Genomic DNA, 18167 nt, shown 5'->3' with positions numbered 1-18167 from the left:
CTGTCGGCCTCAGCTCAGCTCCCCCATGAACTCGGTTAGCAGTTCAGAGGACATCAAGCCCCCGCTAGGTCTGAATGGCGTGATGAAGGTGCCTGCCCAGCCCTCTGGCAACCCGCTGGCTCTCACCAAGCACATTTGCACCATCTGTGGTGACCGGTCCTCGGGTAAGTCCCAGCAGCATACCATATCTTGTTTCATGTTCACACTCCAGTTGATCTACATATCATCAGCATTGTGTGGGGTTAAAGACTTTGAATCCAGAGTTGGACCTCATTAATCAATCCAGCCCTTGAAGATGAGCTGTCTTGCCTTTGGCAGGTAAACACTACGGCGTGTACAGCTGCGAGGGCTGCAAAGGCTTCTTCAAGAGGACAGTGAGGAAGGATCTGACCTACACCTGTCGAGACAACAAGAACTGTCCCATTGACAAGAGACAGAGGAACCGCTGCCAGTACTGCCGCTACCAGAAGTGTCTGGCCATGGGCATGAAGAGAGAAGGTATGCCCATTAGAATTCATTTTACATGCCATGAAATTTTACGAGTGTGACCTCATGTATTTCAGTCACTTCCCACAGTGACCTCAAATCCCTTCATTCACTCACAACGATGGCCTTACATCCCTGCATTCAGTCACTACAGTGACCTCACATCTCTTCATTCATTCACTTCAGTGACTTCACATCCATTCATTCACTACAGTGACCTCATATCCCTTCATTCACTCACTACGATGACCTCACATACTTTCATTTACTCACTACAGTGACCTCACATCCCTTCATTTACTTACTACAGTGACCTCACGTCCCTTCATTCACTCACTACAGTGACCTCACATCATCTCATTTACTTACTACAGTGACCTCACATCCCTTTATTCACTCACTACTGTGATCTCACATCCCTTCATTCATTCACTATAGTGACCTCACATCCCTTCATGCACTCAATACAGAGACCTCACGTCCCTTCATTCACTTACTACAGTGACCCCATGTCCCTTCATTCACTCATCACAGTGACCTCACATCCCGTCATTCACTCGCTTCGGTGACTTCATACGCCTCATTGACTTGAGAGAGTGACCTCATAAGCTTAAATCACTCGGGAGGGCTACCCTGTACACCCGGCTTTTCTGAGGCAGAGCCAAGCAGCTTGGCAGGTCAGCGCACTCATCAGGAAGACAGCTCTGCTTATCAGTCTCGATAAGCCGGCCCACTGTCTGAGTGGAGTAAGGCACACAGACAGGCATCCGTCTTCCTTTATATTTAGCGTGTTTCCCCTCACCGCCCCCCCCCCCCCGTTTTTAGTCTGGAAGACATGCAGTACAAACCGGCCCTAATCCGCGTCTGGTTTGGCAAATGTGCGAGCAGCGTGATTTATGGCCACGCCTGAGTTCCAGTTCACCCGGTGAGAGTCACGGTCCACGGTGCTGTCCGCCGCAGTATGAGACTCTGCGGACTGGGAATAGAGATGAGAGGTGTTTGACAGATGATATGACACAATATTATATGACACTTTATAATTTGGACTAGATGAGATTAAGTTTTATAACGAGGATGTGTCGAGACCAGTTTTCTCTTCTGGGACATTTCATGTTGACGTTTCTTTAAGAGATGTGATCAGTTTCCTCTTTAAAATTCATTATGCTTCGAGTGTCAAAAGCTCATGTTTCACGTGTGTGCCTTATGTTATGCAGTGACACAGTCCCCAGCAGTGAAAACAAAACCCTTTCTATGAGAAATTTTAATTAATCTGTATTCCCCAACCCCCCCCCCACCCCCCCCCATCTCAGCAAGCAAAAACAAAACGCAGCTCCCTTAAGTTTCAGTGCCCCATTCACCTTTCCGTGACTTTGAAGAAATATTCTACCCTCCACTTGACCCCCCCCCCCCCCATCCAGACAGCACCTCCTGTCAAGTGGGGCCCTGTCAGCCCCATTCCCAAATCTCTCCCCCCCCCCCCCCCCCCGTGATTCAGCAGTCCCAAACCAGAAACAAAATAGTGGGAGGTGAAGTGTGCTTACAGCAGGGGAGATGGAGGTAGTGGGGGGATAGAGCCCCCCCCCCCCCCATCCCCAAACCACAGAGGGCGGAAGTGCGGTTACTGCTGCCTTGGCCACAGTGAGTGTTGGCGTCCCGTTCACACTGTCTGCACGGTTCGCAAACCACTTCCTGTATGTCCACACCAACAGGAAGTCAGGCTCGCTAATCAGGAATCTACTTTTACTTCATGGTACAATATTTCAGTCAATAAAGCATAAGCAACTAAGTCTCATTTTTAGATAAATCTTTTCACAGTGTGCAGGAATAATTTGCAAACAAGTTACAACTTACTGCAAAACAACAGCACAACATAGTGAGAACACATTAATACTCATTTATAGCTCAGCACAGTAACTAAGAAAATAACATCAATGTGCCAAAAACAGAAGTTGTGTAACATGGTACAGTATAGAACTGTATTGCCAAGGCGTAATGAAGTGGGGGGGGGGGGGCTTCAGGAAAAAAGCTGCAGGGATAAGTTTTGGTAAATTACTTTGTAATGGGTCTCAGTGGGCTTCTGTTGTTGGTGTTTTGATAGTTGACCTCTGCAAAATCGTCACATCTCTGCTGAGCCCTTGACCCTTAACCCCCTGAAAAATCCCACAGGGGTGCCAGACAATACCACCTGACCCCGGACTCAGACCCAGAGGTGGACATTTCAGGTCCAGAAAGTAAAAATCCAAACCAGGATTTTGTTTCAACCAACCAGTTTGGAATGAAGAGTCACAGTCACTCAACTGGTTGGTTGAAACAAAATCTTCATTCTCAACTGTATGAATGTATGTGTGCCTAAAAGGAGAGCAAGATGGCATATGTGAAAAGAAGCATTTCAATGTACCTGTACTTGCGTAAATAGCAAAAACATCCTTTCATTTAACGAGGCTCAGTTAGAATGGCCGACGGCCCATTGGCTAAGCCAGAAGTGCAGTTCTGTGGCATTTGTGACCAAAAACAGTGTTGGTATATGCAGCTGTCCAGGAAGAGCGTCAGCGCGCAAAAGAGAGGAACGAGAATGAGGTGGAGTCCACCAGCAGTGCCAACGAGGACATGCCCGTAGAGAAGATTCTGGAAGCAGAGCTGGCTGTGGAGCCCAAGACCGAGACCTACATTGAGACCAGCCTGGGCATGACATCCAGCTCGGTGAGTGCTTCCTGTCAAGTTGCATCACTTCCTGTCACCACCTGATAAGATCCTTTCAGCACTGCTTCCTCAGAGAGCTTGTGTCAGCGGTTCAGTTTTATGTGGAGATATCTTGTGTTATTTTAAAAGACCAATTCCAACAATTTTAGGTCAGACCTCTGTTGTCAACAGCCTGAACCACTGAGTCTAATCCCACAGCTAAACTGAAGTCACGCCGAGTTAGACTGGGAAGACTGGTGTATCTGCCAGTGGTTGGATCTCCCAAAGGTTTGGTGCCTCCAGGTATTTGTAGGTGGAAATTTTTATGGGTTGTATTTACAGGCAGTGAGGGAAATATTAACATCCACAGTGGTCTTTCAGTAATGTGACTTGGTTGTGTCCTTTATATAAGGTGCTTCCTGCGGTATACAATATTCTCCGATAATAGAGAGAATTATCTAACGTGACTGTTTGACGTACCTCCTGTGGTATTCTTTGATCTGCTATGTCTTTAAAAGAGCTTGATCTCTCAGATTAAATGAGATAAGAAAGGCATTCACTGTTAATAAAGTGTTGGAGCTGGATTAATACGACAAATTCGAGAAGCAGTCATGTAAATAAAATACTTTTAGCAGTTTCTCTACTGCTGTATTTGTACTGGTGTGTTTGTCTTGGAACACAGTTTTAACAACACAGTTTCTGACACCTGCTGGTGGGAGTGGGAAATGCAGCTTCTGCGATTCTTACGTTCCTCATCTGTGCCCTGGCAGCACCTACAATTTGAGATAGCTCTTTGGGGACGCCCCGGAATGCTCTTTCGTGGCAGACAGTAAAACATTTCTGTGTATTTATGATATGTGGGCGCAGTATGCGGGTGTGAAAAATGAGGAACAATGCCACAACAAGCTCAGAGTAATCCCCAGAGTATGTATCTGCAGTGGTGTTGCCAAGGGCTGTGTCACTGTAGTCCAGACAAAAAGGGTGGGGGGCGTGAGTAGGAGGCTAACTGCGGACTGGAAAGGTTAGGAAGGCTAACTTTAATGGTATGAGACTGAAACTAGAAACTGTAAACTGGATGGAGTTAAATAGCAAAACGGTTGAAGAGGCATGGGAATTTTTTAAAAGCACATTGTTGTAAGTGCAAGAGGACTTCATCCCTGTTACCAGCAAAACTAAATCTAGGAAACTACAACCAAGGTGGTTTACTAAGGAAATTGAGAATAAAGTCAGGAGGAAAAGGGCTCTCTTCCATGAATGGAAAATAACTAATGATTTCAAAACTAAGCAGGAGTATCTACAGGTCTACAGGTTGAGTAAAAAAAACAGCATTAGACTTTCTAAGAGGAATGCAGAAAGAAAAATTGCATTGGAGGCTAAGGATGACAATAATATTGACTCCAATATTTTAACTCCAAAAAAGCTCTAAAAGCTGAAATCACTAACTTGCAGCATAGTAAGGGCCTTATAATTGAAAATGGAATTGATATAGTAAATGAGTTTAATGATTATTTTACATGGGTGTTCAGAGTAGAGAACTTACCACCATTTAGTACGAATACAGCATTGTCTATGACCAATATATGTATAACTGAGGCTGATGTGGTACTAAGCCTAGCTAAGCTCAAAATAAATAAATCGCAGGGCCCTGGTGGCATCTTACCTAAAGTTTAAAAAGAAATGAGGGATATTATTAGCCAACCTTTAACTTTAATATTCCAAAAATCATTATCTGTGTGTGTGGTACCTTCAGATTGGAAGCATGCTAATATAACGCCCATATTCAAAAAATGGGATAGAAGTAATCCAGCAAACTATAGGCCAATCGGTTTAACTAGCATTACTGGAAAAATAATGGAAGCTATAATCCAAGTGAAAATGGTAGATTACCTGGATGCAAATAACATTCTGAGGGATAGCCAACATGGATTTAGGAGAGGTAGATCCTGTTTATCGAATCTACTTGAGTTCTTTGAGGAAGCTACAAGAGAAATTGATTACAAAAAGGCCTACGATGTGATCTACTTAGATTTCCAGAAGGCCTTTGATGTTGTCCCCCACAAACGCCTCTTGCTTAAGATCAAAGCTGCAGGGATTTTAGGAACTGTAGCGCCTTGGATCGAAAACTGGTTAACTGACAGGAAGCAGTGAGTAGTTATTAGAGACACAATGTCACAGTGGGCCTGCGTTCATAGTGGGGTACCGCAGGGTTCAATTTTAGGACCACTATTGTTCCTAATTTACATTAATGATATTGACAGCAATACATACAGTATTGACACCAAGGTGGGTGGTCTACAGATATTTTATGGGTTCCACTGAAATAAAGGTTGCTGATTACGAGAAAGATCTCGGTGTGTATGTTGATGCTTCCATGTCCCACTCCCGCCAGTGTGGGGAAGCAATAAAAAAGGCCAATAGGATGTTGGGTTACATCTCTAGGTGTGTGGAGTTTAAGTCAAGTTAAGTACAATTATATAATTCCTTGGTAAGACCCCACCTAGAATATTGTGTGCAGGTTTGGTCACCATACCTCAAGAAGGACATGGCTGCCTTGGAGAAGGTTCAATGTAGGAGAGGTTAGCTGAGCTGAATCTGTTTCACCTCAAACAAAGGAGATTAAGGGGGGACATGATCCAGGTATATAAGATTCTAACAGGTCTCGATTCTTTAATATTAGTTTAAATACTAGAACTCGTACCCATAGATGGAAATAGACAGGAGAACATTTTAAAACGAATTTGAGGAAGCACTTCTTTACACGACCATGTAGTTAGAGTATGGAATAGTCTTCCTACTAGTGTAGCGGAAGCTAAAACCCTGGGTTCCTTTAAATCAGAGCTAGATAAGATTTTAACAACTCTGAGCTATTAGTGAAGTTCTCCCCAAACGAGCTTGATGGGCCGAATGGCCTCCTCTCATTTGTAAATTTCTTATGTTCTTATAAGGAAGCATCTTCTTGGAACCCGAAATCCCCAGAAATGAAGACCGGTCCAACAGCTCTTTACTAGGGCAAATGGAGGCTATTTTACAGAGTTGCAAATATATAAGACAAGGGGTGAAGTTAGCGGCCCTTCCTGTGCCTTTCAGCATCCTCTGGCCCCCAGCTAGCCTGCTTTGACCGGCCTGGCAGGGGCTTAGCGATTGGTGAGTGTCACATCCTGCTGAGTTCACCCAGGTCGCCGGTGAAGCGTCGTTAGCGCACTGACGACGGCCGCTAGCTAAGCGAGACCTAAAATACCTGAAGTCCAGGGCCAGATTTACAGGGGTGGGGGCCCCTGGACTAAAGTCATCACTGGGGCCCTATCTGCAGCATAAAATGCTGCTGTTAAGATCAGAAAAAAAATGGGGGCCTCAGTAACTTGGGGGAGTCTCACAAAAAGGCCCTTGATGAAGTTTTCAAATGTTTCCTACACATAAATCAGTTCTTTGGTTATTCTAATGACCAAAGACCAGTTGAATGCCATGAAAAAAAAATCAATGCAGGATTTATCGTTGCCACTCTATATAATAATTTCATATTTAGGATGTTTGTTGCAAAATAATTATAATATTGTTCAGAATTTTATGCAATTCTAAAAATGTTCTGCTAGCGCTGATGGTATTCTGCAGTATAAAAAGCACTTTTGATTTTAAGGGCACAGGGGAAAACAGCCTTGATAGGTGTCTGTGAATCTCTGCTTCGTGTTTGAAAGTGGTGTATGTCATTGGAGTACAACGTTTTCACATGTTTTATAAAAGTCGCACCTTTCTGTTGCTCACTCCGCGTTATATAACTAATGCTAGCCACTCACTTCCATTAGAAACTGAAGACGCAAGCGTAAACAAAACAGACCCAGAGGGGAGGGTATCAGAGAAATGTTAATTTCACTGCTCTTTGATCAAGAATAATCACATGGCCGTTAGTGATTTTAATTACAAAATAAATGTAAATACTTTTGAGCTTTCTTGGCTGCAGGGTATATGATTGTTTGGTGCAAAGTAAGTTTCACAGTAATTGAAATCAAAGTAAATTTTGGAGGGAAAATGTTCGGACGATTCTAAAAAACCTGTTCTGTGCCGTAAGGTTCGAATCCCTAGCATCGTTTCCTCCCTCCCATCCCTTCGTTTGTTCCCAGCGCGCTGCCTTCCAGAAGCGGTCGATAGCGGTATTTAAATTGTGTATGTCCCACCTGTCACTTTGTTTTGGTGTTTAAGTTCAGGTTAGGTCAGGTGTAGAAACACGTGCTGGGACTTTAGATCTTTGTGCGTTTTATTGTTTGTTTTTTTTACGTACGATATGCTGCAGTGGTCCATTGTTGTGGTTGATAGCTTATTTCCCAATTAACCCATTTCTATCCCCATGATTAGTAATGATTACAGTGTCCCAGCTTGACATCATTGACTAGTCTGTTTATGAAGCGTGAATTAGACTCTTTCATTCAGCTCTGACCTTGTAACATCCTTGTTGGCACTGTGCCCTGCAGAGCAGACAACCCCTGAAGGTATTGTTTTTTTTTTCGGGCTTGACAGGGTAGATCATTTGAGCGCGTGTGTTTAACGAGTGTTTGCTGCCAAGATAATGCACTGTACGTGCACGTTGATGGTCAGGTGTTGTTGCTGCTGTCTTTTAAATAACCACGTGTGGATTAAGTGATTAAACTGCTTAAAGGTATTTGGAGAAGATGAATGTACTCTGTAGGGGAGAGGATGGTACCTCTTATCAAAGGCTGTAATGTAAGAATGGCTGAGCTGAGAAGCGTAAGGAGTGGATCATAAATTAGTACAACAGAGAAACAGCTAAAAGAGCGAGTGATGCAAGACACTCTTCAATGTGAGGGATGTTGATCACTCTACTCAGGGTGACTCCAATGCGAATGCCAAGGCTGACACACAGGACAGTTAACAGCACAAGACAGATTCGAGCATGACTGCAAGACTACAGTATAAACCAGGTTAAAGTCATAAAAAACAATGATCACATGATCCCTTGTGTAATATGTTGGACCTAGTAAGCACTTGAAGGTCCTCTAGATGAGCCGGGTCTGACCTCTCTTTGGAGCCCAGTCCCACCATTGCAGACTTGATGGGAGCAGTGAATGGTGAGCGGCAGAGGGGGCTGGTGTGTGCGCACTGGTGCGTAGGCCTGTGCAGAAGCAGGCAAGCTGTCAAGTTTGGGACAGTCAGTGTCACCTTGGCGCCTTCAGGGCCCGTCTACCTGCAGAGAGATGGTGGTTTGGCCCAGAGGATGAAGATTCCTGCTGGTTCTGTACAGCATTCAGCTTCGGTCCCGATCCACTGTCCGCTGTGTTGCGAGGCAGGTCTGCTGAGGCCAGCGTGTGGGGATCCGTAAAGGAACCGGAAGACCGACCAACGCCCTCATGTCAAGGGAGCGAGAGAAGCGCCGTACAGGCCCGCATTATAGGGCCACACTGGCCCACAAATCATATGTGTTCTTCATTCAGGAAGTACATTAAGGGCCCCTCGCTGTGGAATGATGTTTTAACAAGGTTGGGGGGGGGGCCTGGCTGGCAATATGTGTCCCCCCCCACTGCCCCCAGCCATACTTCAGGTGTGATGGAGGACAGGGGGGAGGGAGCCCCCATCCCTCCCCGCCGGCTTCATCGGGCACTGCCACCCTCCGCAGTAATTCATTATGCCGCCTCATAGGGGGAACCCAGAGCTGTTGCTTAATAGCTGGGTTCCGGCCAAGCCCAGTAAACTGTATTTATATCGGGGCGACCCGGGCCGGCTGTTAAGCGGGTGGGGGTGACGTCCTTCACGGAAAAGCCTCCTTAAGGAACACTCTAGACTCCATTTGTTTTCACTTCCCTTGGAATCACCCCCCCCCCCCCCTTCACTAACTATACCGTACATTTTTTTGTCAGCCTTGGTTACAGAGCTTCAGTTAGGGAATAGGGTTCCTGTGTTCTGAAGCCATGCCTGCTCAGCAACCATTTGTAACTGAGGCCAGTGTTTTCCTACGGTTATGATTCAACTGACGAGGAAACAAAAGTCTACATTAAAAAGTCAAGGAGCGTCACGAGTGCTGAAATTTTCACAGGCGGGAGGGTGCCGGGGGGAGACATTGTGAATTATGCAGCCCCAGGGTTGGAGACGGACAGCGTTTCAAAGGCTGTCTGGCCACAGGGGGCGCTCAAAGGGCCCTCCCTGTGTATTAATAACCAATCATGAGTGGCGTAACCCCCTATAACTGTAACACACAAGCAGACGTTTCGGTTTTCGTGGGTTTATTGAGCGTAACTAACAGCAACCTAGATAAAGAAGAGCGCCACCCCCCACCCCTGCCCAATGCCACCCTTACAGTCTATAACTGGCATGGCTGCCTGACTGGGAGAATAGCTAGTAATAGAATTAACAATTAAGTGATCAGTGTTGACACATCACAGCATATAACAATGGAATGTGTCCTCTGCATTTAACCCATATGTGACATCATGACATAGCAGGGGGCAGCTAATTCAGCAGCCAGGGAGCAGTGCTTGGGGGCGGCACCTTGCTGGTCAGGGATTTGAACCTGCGACCTTTGAATTACAAGTATGCTTCCCAAACCATTAAACCACCACTGCCCCATATTGATCATATTGACAAGGTTGACTTTACAGCTTCAGAAGATGTTGTGTCAAGAGAGAAATGGGTTCAAGGCGAACAGTTTAAAGAAGACCCACGCATCAATGGGCATAGATTTTTGGTGGAGTTGTAACCCCCCCCCCCCCCCCCCAGTAATCAAAACTAGCCAATACTACCCCCTAGGCCCCCTTGGAGACCTCAATACCCCAAAAGTTATGCCCTTGCATTTGTCACTGATGAGCATGTCTGCTCCCTAGAGCATTCTGGGAGTTGTCGTCTGTTCACACTATCACGCAACACCCTTGTTTATTTCAGAACAAATTAGCCAATTTGCTGACATGCATAGTAAACAGTATTGAGGGCTGATGTTCCCACAAATAGCCCCCTCAGTGTTTTTTTGACAGAAAGGTAGGTACAGAAACATTTGCAGGAGGTCATGTTAGCAGGAGTTGAATTAACGAATCACCCGATTGGTTAGCTGGGGCACATGACAAACTCTCCTCCCAAGAATTGTATAAATTCCAGTGGTGTTTCATGCAGCAGATCAGGATGAGAACATGCACACCAGCAGAGAGATCTAAGCTTCCAGAAGGGGATAAATTGCCTTTATGTTTTTTTTGCTGGGTAGCCTGTCTCTGGGGAGTCCGCTTGAAGGGGTTTAGAGAGTGATCACTGCCAGGCTTTGATGGTGTGGAGAATAACAATGAGCCATTCTGGCACAACAGAGTTCTCAGGGTACTCAGTCTCCGTGGTGCGTTTTGACTGTTGATCATCCTTCCATTCATTTTCTGTACCCGCTTGTCCTATTCATGGTGGGGGGGGGAGCCTATCCGAGAAGGTATGGGCACAAGGCAGGAAATGACCATGGCAGGGCACACACTATTCACACCTACCAACAATTTGGTGAGTCCAAATAAGCTCTGCTTTTTTTGGACTGTGGGGGGGGGGGGGGGAACCGGAGTACCTGGAAACCCCACAAAGACATGGGGAGATCATGCAAACTCACACATGGAGCCATGGCAGGGATTCAGAGCTGTGAGGCAACAGTGCTAAACACTGCACCACCATGCGGGGATGTCAGTTATGAGGACGTAAGGAGCAGGCACTGATTACAGTGTGTAAGGAGCAGGCACTGATTACAGTGTGTAAGGAACAGCCACTGATTACAGTGTGTAAGGAGCATGCACTGATTACAGTGTGTAAGGAGCAGGCACTGATTACAGTGTGTAAGGAGCAGGCAATGATTACAGTGTGTAAGGAGCAGGCACTGATTACAGTGTGTAAGGAGCAGGCACTGATTACAGTGTGTAAGGAGCAGGCAATGATTACAGTGTGTAAGGAGCAGGCACTGATTACAGTGTGTAAGGAGCATGCACTGATTACAGTGTGTAAGGAGCATGCACTGATTACAGTGTGTAAGGAGCAGGCACTGATTACAGTGTGTAAGGAGCAGGCAATGATTACAGTGTGTAAGGAGCATGCACTGATTACAGTGTGTAAGGAGCAGACACTGATTACAGTGTGTAAGGAGCAGGCACTGATTACAGTTTATAAGGAGCAGGCACTGATTACAGTGTGTAAGGAGTCGGCACTGATTACAGTGTGTAAGGAGCAGACACTGATTACAGTTTATAAGGAGCAGGTACTGATTACAGTTTATAAGGAGCAGGCACTGATTACAGTGTGTAAGGAGCAAGTACTGATTACAGTGTGTAAGGAGCAGGCACTGATTACAGTGTGTAAGAAACAGGCACTGATTACAGTGTGTAAGGAGCAGGTACTGATTACAGTGTGTAAGGAGCATGCACTGATTACAGTGTGTAAGGAGCAGGCACTGATTACAGTGTGTAAGGAGCAGGCAATGATTACAGTGTGTAAGGAGCAGGCACTGATTACAGTTTATAAGGAGCAGGCACTGATTACAGTGTGTAAGGAGCAGGCACTGATTACAGTTTGTAAGGAGCAGGCACTGATTACAGTTTATAAGGAACATAAGAACATAAGAAATTTACAAACGAGAGGAGGCCATTCGGCCCATCAAGCTCGTTTGGGGAGAACTTAACTAATAGCTCAGAGTTGTTAAAATCTTATCAGTGCTAACCACTGCACCACCATGCGGGGATGTCAGTTATGAGGACGTAAGGAGCAGGCACTGATTACAGTGTGTAAGGAGCAGGCACTGATTACAGTGTGTAAGGAGCAGGCACTGATTACAGTGTGTAAGGAGAAGGCACTGATTACAGTGTGTAAGGAGCATGCACTGATTACAGTGTGTAAGGAGCAGGCACTGATTACAGTGTGTAAGGAGCAGGCAATGATTACAGTGTGTAAGGAGCAGGCACTGATTACAGTTTATAACGAGCAGGCACTGATTACAGTGTGTAAGGAGCAGGCACTGATTACAGTTTATAAGGAGCAGGCACTGATTACAGTGTGTAAGGAGCAGGCACTGATTACAGTTTGTAAGGAGCAGGCACTGATTACAGTTTATAAGGAGCAGGCACTGATTACAGTGTGTAAGGAGCAGGCACTGATTACAGTGCAGTGCTGCACCCACCACACAACAAGCCACCTCAGGGATAAGAACCCAGAGTGTAGCCATGCAGCAGGCAATACCTCAGCACACCAGTCCATGGACAAGTTTTTTTTTTTTATTCTGGAAACATATTGGCTGATATAATTTAATCTAATCAAAAATTAAACACTAAACTACCTTGTAAACAAATTAAAAAAAAAACATTAAGACCAGGAAAAACGTTAACTCACAATGTTTAATTCATGTTTTCTACATTTGCATGTCACTTAACATTTACTAAAAATGCACTCAACTTTCTTGCCTAACAAATAAATTTACATTATTTTCACCATTTGAGTACCTTTATTAGCAAGAAAATGTCATATCTTTGAGTCATCAAAGTAACCTCCTCTAGCAGGTATAACAGCCAAGGAAAGTCAAGGCATTCTTTCTACAAGGTACTTCACATATTGCTCTGTTTCATGGGGTGAAGCAGTTAACTAATGCGGTTAAAGTTAAAGGAGAGTCTAGAAATTTGACTCTGCCATCACCACACACCCAGTTAACAGGATGTCAGACATACACTGTTACAGCCTCTTTCTTGTTATAAAGGAAACTTGTTTTATTTGATTTATATTTTCATTGACTCGACTTTCCAATGCTTAACAAGAATAGAAAATCTGCAGTTTATGAAATAAATGGAAAACCTAGTAAAAACTTTTGATTGGCAGTGTGACTTCACATGCATTTCGCCATTGGTCAGCCCCAGACTGAACAGTAACACTTACTGATAATCCCAAGCTAAGGTGCTAAATCACAATGCAGCAAGTACACCTTCTCAAGATCTTCTTCAGTGTCAGAGCTCCTTTCTCATCATAAATGATAAAAAAAGACACTATCTGTGTTTTGTTGGAGGGTTTTGCAATATATTTGTGGAACCTTAACTAGGATATATGAGTATGTGTGTCTGTGAGTCTATGTTCTCTATGTAAGTGCATTACATTAGGAAGTCAGAGGCCCGAATGGTGCTATCACATCATCACAAGTGTGTCAATAAGCAGCTGCTGCCATCAGCGGATGGTAATGAGCTGATCGTTATCTTGTCGACAGACTAACCAGCTCGCCGCCGAGCCCCAGCCAGCGCCAGCCAGCTGCGGCCGGTTAGGGCACAGCCGCCTCGCACATCTTGTGGGTTGTGAACTTTTTGTCAAGAAATGTCACGCCGCTGTTTGATCTGGATGGCTGTTCGAGCCCTTGGGGTGCTTTACTGAATACCTCAAACTAAAGGGTGCAACATTCAGGAGCCTTTAGGGCTTGAATCGGCTGTTTCAGCTGTTGGACCCTGGTGCGGATCTCTAAGGTTTGCTTTCCCTGGCGGCCTCTGGATCCAGGTTGGGGAACGTCGCTGTAACTTAGCTCCTCTCACTTACGGGCACTTCCCAAAACTTTCTGCTTTTCTCATGTCTTGGTCGCACGCCAGTGGTGGTGTTTCTCACCACCCAAACCACGCATCTGCAAGCGACCCTTGAAGTTTGGGGGCCGCCGGTTGCACACAAACAATCACTGAGCTAAATGTTGATTAAACATGTTCCTAATCAGCTAAGTAGCTATGACTTTCTGACGCTAGTCGCTAGCAATTTATTTAGTTTCTGAGAAATCGTTCCTGCATCCCTCCATGTGCGTGTTCGTCGTCTGTAGGGTTGTCTTAATGGCCTCCTGGATACCTGGACTGGCCCCACCTTTAACTGGGTGCCGCACTGTCACCTGGGAAGCAGGGCCTGCGTGGGGCATCTCCGCAGCCTGTGGCCTGCACCCTGGCCTGCATCCTAAAGGCCCAAGGTCACACCGAGCAGATTCATGTGTGGCTTCAAGAGACCCATTTTCCTCCCCCCCCCCCCCCCCCCACAGGTATTTCCTGCTACAGATTCCCTGTTTGTTTTGCCTTCCCCTCATTTTTTTCCTCTTTCGGGAGAGGGGAGCGAGATTTTTCATCCCCCTCTGTTTGGGCCTGTGTGTCTGGCCCTGGGGAGGGAAGCGGCTCTCCGAGCAGGGGGGCCGAGGACCCTCCAACCCCGGATGTATATTTCACCTGGAGGCCTCTAGCCTTCGTATTTCCATAGCGCTCTGCAGCGGTTCAGTCCCTCCGCTCCGCCTCTGTGCCCTGCATCACTCTCTGTCCTTCTCACAATGACATCAGGCATGCTGGGTGGGTCCTCGACCCCCCGCCAGGCCTGACCCACCCCCCCGTGTCCCCTCCTGCCAGCCCAACGATCCGGTGACTAACATCTGCCAGGCTGCGGACAAACAGCTCTTCACGCTGGTGGAGTGGGCCAAGAGAATCCCACACTTCTCTGAGCTGCCGCTGGACGACCAGGTCATCCTCCTGCGAGCAGGTATGCCCTGTCAGCCTCATTAGTGTTACTGCTCTTGTTGTCATGATTGTTTTTGTTATTATTATTAATAATAATATTGTTGTTATTAATATTTTTATTTGGGCAGCGGGTAGATTAGATTAACTGTGGAATATGTACATGTATGATATATTAACAGTTAGTAAATATGCATCAAGAGAGTGATGTACTTAGTATACATTGTGTGATGTAAATAATAAGCATAAAAAGCATATATGATTGTAGTAAAAGGAGAATGAGATTCGTCTACAGTGTGTACAGTATATTTAAACAACTATGACGTGGAGAACAAGGACACCACAGTGTCTCACACTCATTATTATTATTGTTCTTGTTGTTCTTGTTCTTGTTGAAGGTGTACGTATGTTTATTTTTCTTTTTTTTCCTTTTTTTTTAATTTGTTGACTTTTAATTTTTATATTGCAGTGTGAATGCTTACTGAGTTTATTGGTGGACTGATTTTTTTTTCCAAAACTGCAGGTCACTGTCTTCTCGTACTTTTCCAGTTCCTCGTCCTTCACTTTTCAAACTTTGCTAAATGCTCCAATAACCTCAGCACTCAGTGCCCTGAATGCCCGTCTTTCTCTTTAAGCTCACAGTAGCATTTCCACTTCGAGTGCCACACACCCAAGACCCAGGCACCTCGCCGACTCAGACCCCAGCAGAGTCGCTGGGCTGAGGCTGCGGGCGAGCTCCCCCCCCCCCCCCCCCCGTGCTTGCCCTGAGCAGGGGGCCGGGCAATGTGATTTCTGTCCCCCCTGCCTGGGTTTCGCCTTTATGCTGCTAAACTTGATGCAGAAAGGGCTCTCCACAGGCAAGCTGATCCGGAGAGTGACGGAGTGCTCAGAATCGCGTTGCCGTGGCAACGCAGGCATTCCTGTCATACTTTATTAGTAAGGGACCAAACTCTTTGGCTACACTGATGGAAATCGAACCAACCAAGACAGGCAAGGATGCATAAGTATGCTTTTTTAACTCAAGAAGGCAACCCTTCACAATAAAAAAAAAAACCTCTTGTGTTTGAGGTGATGGCTAATTAGGCGTCTGGTCTGCCCCATAGGGGGGCGCTTGCAAGTGTGTGTTGGCGCGGGCACAGGGTCAGTTCGAGAGACGGCTCAGCCTCCCATTCATATGACACCGCAGAAACTCTGAGAATCTGCCTCTCAGTCTCCATGGCGTTAAAGAGACGCGATACGCTAGCAAGGAATGTTAGGGGATTTAAACTTCAGGCATAGCGCCCTCTAGTGACGACAGATATATACTGCGCTCCCCGGCTCCGCCCAGCTGCCTTAAGCTGCTCCTCGGACAGGTTGGCCCTCAGCATGTTTGGATGCGCCGAGGCTGCGCTCAGGTGCAGGTTCCAGGAGGGAGTGGCTGGGCGTGGCCCCCGCTTGGCAGCTGGCCACCGCCGTTGGAACGCTCCTCGTTAAATCTAATTAACGCCGTCTGTTCGCAGCGGCACGGGGGAAGGCGGCCGCCTTTCCCAATCCCCCCCCCTTGTCTCGCACACAGCACTTACAGTCTCGCGAGTGCAACCTCCTCTTCGCGAATGAGTGTCCCCCCCCCCCCAACAGCCCCAAGGTAACAAAAACAGGCATCCGTGTGTTTTCACGCCACCCTGGGAAAGCGTGGAGCATTGTGGGACCAGAGGTTTGATCTGGGCCTGCCAATCCATGTGGTTACATGGAGGTGGGACGCGGCCTTGTGGCTGAAGGCGGTTGTGGGTCTGAGGGGCAGCTTCACCTCCCTACCGGCCCCTATCAGCCATGCTGATGTAAGAACACAGTGTTCCGGAATGAACCTCCTGGCCACCACTGATGTGAGGGGACCTAAAATGTCCTTCCTCCTCTCTGCTCTCTGCTCAGGGTGGAACGAACTCCTGATCGCCTCCTTCTCGCACCGCTCCATAACCGTCAAGGACGGGATCCTTCTGGCTACAGGCCTGCATGTCCACCGCAACAGTGCCCACAGCGCCGGAGTGGGGGCCATTTTCGACAGGTTGGTCCCCCCAGATCTCAAGCCAAATGACTGTATTGAGAGCTTGATTTAATGAGGGGTTGATGCTGTCCATCGTTAAGGGGGTGTCAGCTTCCATTGTCTTCCCTATGATGTCCTCCATCTTACTGTAACGCTAATCCCACGTCACATGACCAGTGAAGCTCTCTGCAGCACTTTGAAGACCAAAATTGCTCGTAAGAGCACAAACTGAACTTTCCATCTCCCACCAGATTAAATTAGATAAGTTGCGTCTTTGAACCGTACTGAGGAAATTTCAGAGGACCGGTAATTTTTATTCTTCTTGGACTGACAGCATGATGGACAGATGCAGTTAGTCTAAATGCTTGGATCTCTTTGCTTTCATTGTTCCAAATGTCAGAGTGAGTTATTAACGGTGACCTTCAGACGGCTCGTTCGGATGAATGAGGAAAGCAGTCAGTGGCTTCCTCTCACACATCATACACAGGATGCCCTTTGACCCGGAAGTGTAACGTCACAGGGCAGCAGTTAGTCTGTCAGCATAAAGTGGGTTTTTCACAGCAGTAATGTTGCCGTGTGATGAGATGATCCCTAGGGGGCACTGGTCAAAAACGTTTCTCCTCCGTGTTCAGGGTGCTGACAGAGCTGGTGTCCAAGATGAGGGACATGCAGATGGACAAGACGGAGCTGGGCTGCCTTCGAGCCATCGTCCTCTTTAACCCAGGTAACCTCCCCGATCCTCCAATCACCTGCAACCAACCCCAGTACACGTTCCCACAACATCCTTCCTCTGCCTATCTGTGAATCACACAGTGGCAGGGTGGAAAAAACATGGAATAAATTGTGGTGTCTCATGGAAAACACGCATTGTAGGAGGCTGCCCTGGTGCACCAATGTCTCCAGCAAACACGGTACTGCATGCAAGCCCAGTGATCCACCAAGTGGTGCTGTAGACAGACGCATCAGAACCGGAGGCTTGCAGGCGCTGATATTCTGGCCCGTCTTATAAGGGTTATAAATGTTTGTCACCTGCTCCACCACACAGATTCCAAAGGCCTGTCAAACCCAGGGGAGGTGGAGGCTTTGAGGGAAAAGGTATACGCCTCACTGGAGGCCTACTGCAAGCAGAAGTACCCGGACCAGCCTGGGAGGTACCAACCCCAGTTCCTTCCTTTTCCTGTCTTCCTAAGTAGCCAATCCAATTGACCGTTTTTATAAAGTCTCCCCAGAGTGAATCACTGCCTTGATCAGGTAACTTATCAGTCTTTATAGTGAAGAGTTATTATCTGGGCTGGTATGTAGTTCAGAGGGCTAGGACACTGTATCCATGATCAGATGGTCTCCAGTTCAAATCCCAGAGGCAGCAGAGTGATATCATTGTTGTACCCTTGTTCAATACCCTTCATCCACAATTATACGGGAGACAGTCTGACCTTGTCTTCTCAAAGCATGTTTTTTTTCAATAAAAGCGTCTGCTAGATAAATAGAATGTATACTACTGTAGCTCATCAGTTGACAACATGCTGATTATT

General features: G+C 46.5%; 1 protein-coding gene across 9 annotated transcripts in view; it reads left to right on the top strand.

The window, feature by feature from the left end:
- Positions 1 to 18167, top strand: part of rxraa (retinoid X receptor, alpha a) — a 123724-nt gene that overhangs the window by 101556 nt on the left and 4001 nt on the right. For 6 of the 9 annotated variants that reach the window (XM_023818616.2, XM_023818618.2, XM_023818611.2 and 3 more), the window contains 7 exons: positions 14 to 164; positions 319 to 498; positions 3002 to 3186; positions 14511 to 14640; positions 16524 to 16656; positions 17268 to 17359; positions 17681 to 17786. In XM_023818616.2, the coding sequence (XP_023674384.1) occupies positions 14 to 164; positions 319 to 498; positions 3002 to 3186; positions 14511 to 14640; positions 16524 to 16656; positions 17268 to 17359; positions 17681 to 17786 (977 nt within the window). The remainder of the gene's footprint in view (positions 1 to 13; positions 165 to 318; positions 499 to 3001; positions 3187 to 14510; positions 14641 to 16523; positions 16657 to 17267; positions 17360 to 17680; positions 17787 to 18167) is intronic. The other 3 variants (XM_023818619.2, XM_023818613.2, XM_023818615.2) reach the window with 1 other exon arrangement.

Source organism: Paramormyrops kingsleyae, chromosome 7 (genome assembly GCF_048594095.1).
Source record: "Paramormyrops kingsleyae isolate MSU_618 chromosome 7, PKINGS_0.4, whole genome shotgun sequence".
Taxonomy (NCBI): Eukaryota; Metazoa; Chordata; class Actinopteri; order Osteoglossiformes; family Mormyridae; genus Paramormyrops; species Paramormyrops kingsleyae.
Note: the sequence above shows the minus strand (reverse complement) of the source record. Positions and strands in the feature narration are given on the sequence as shown.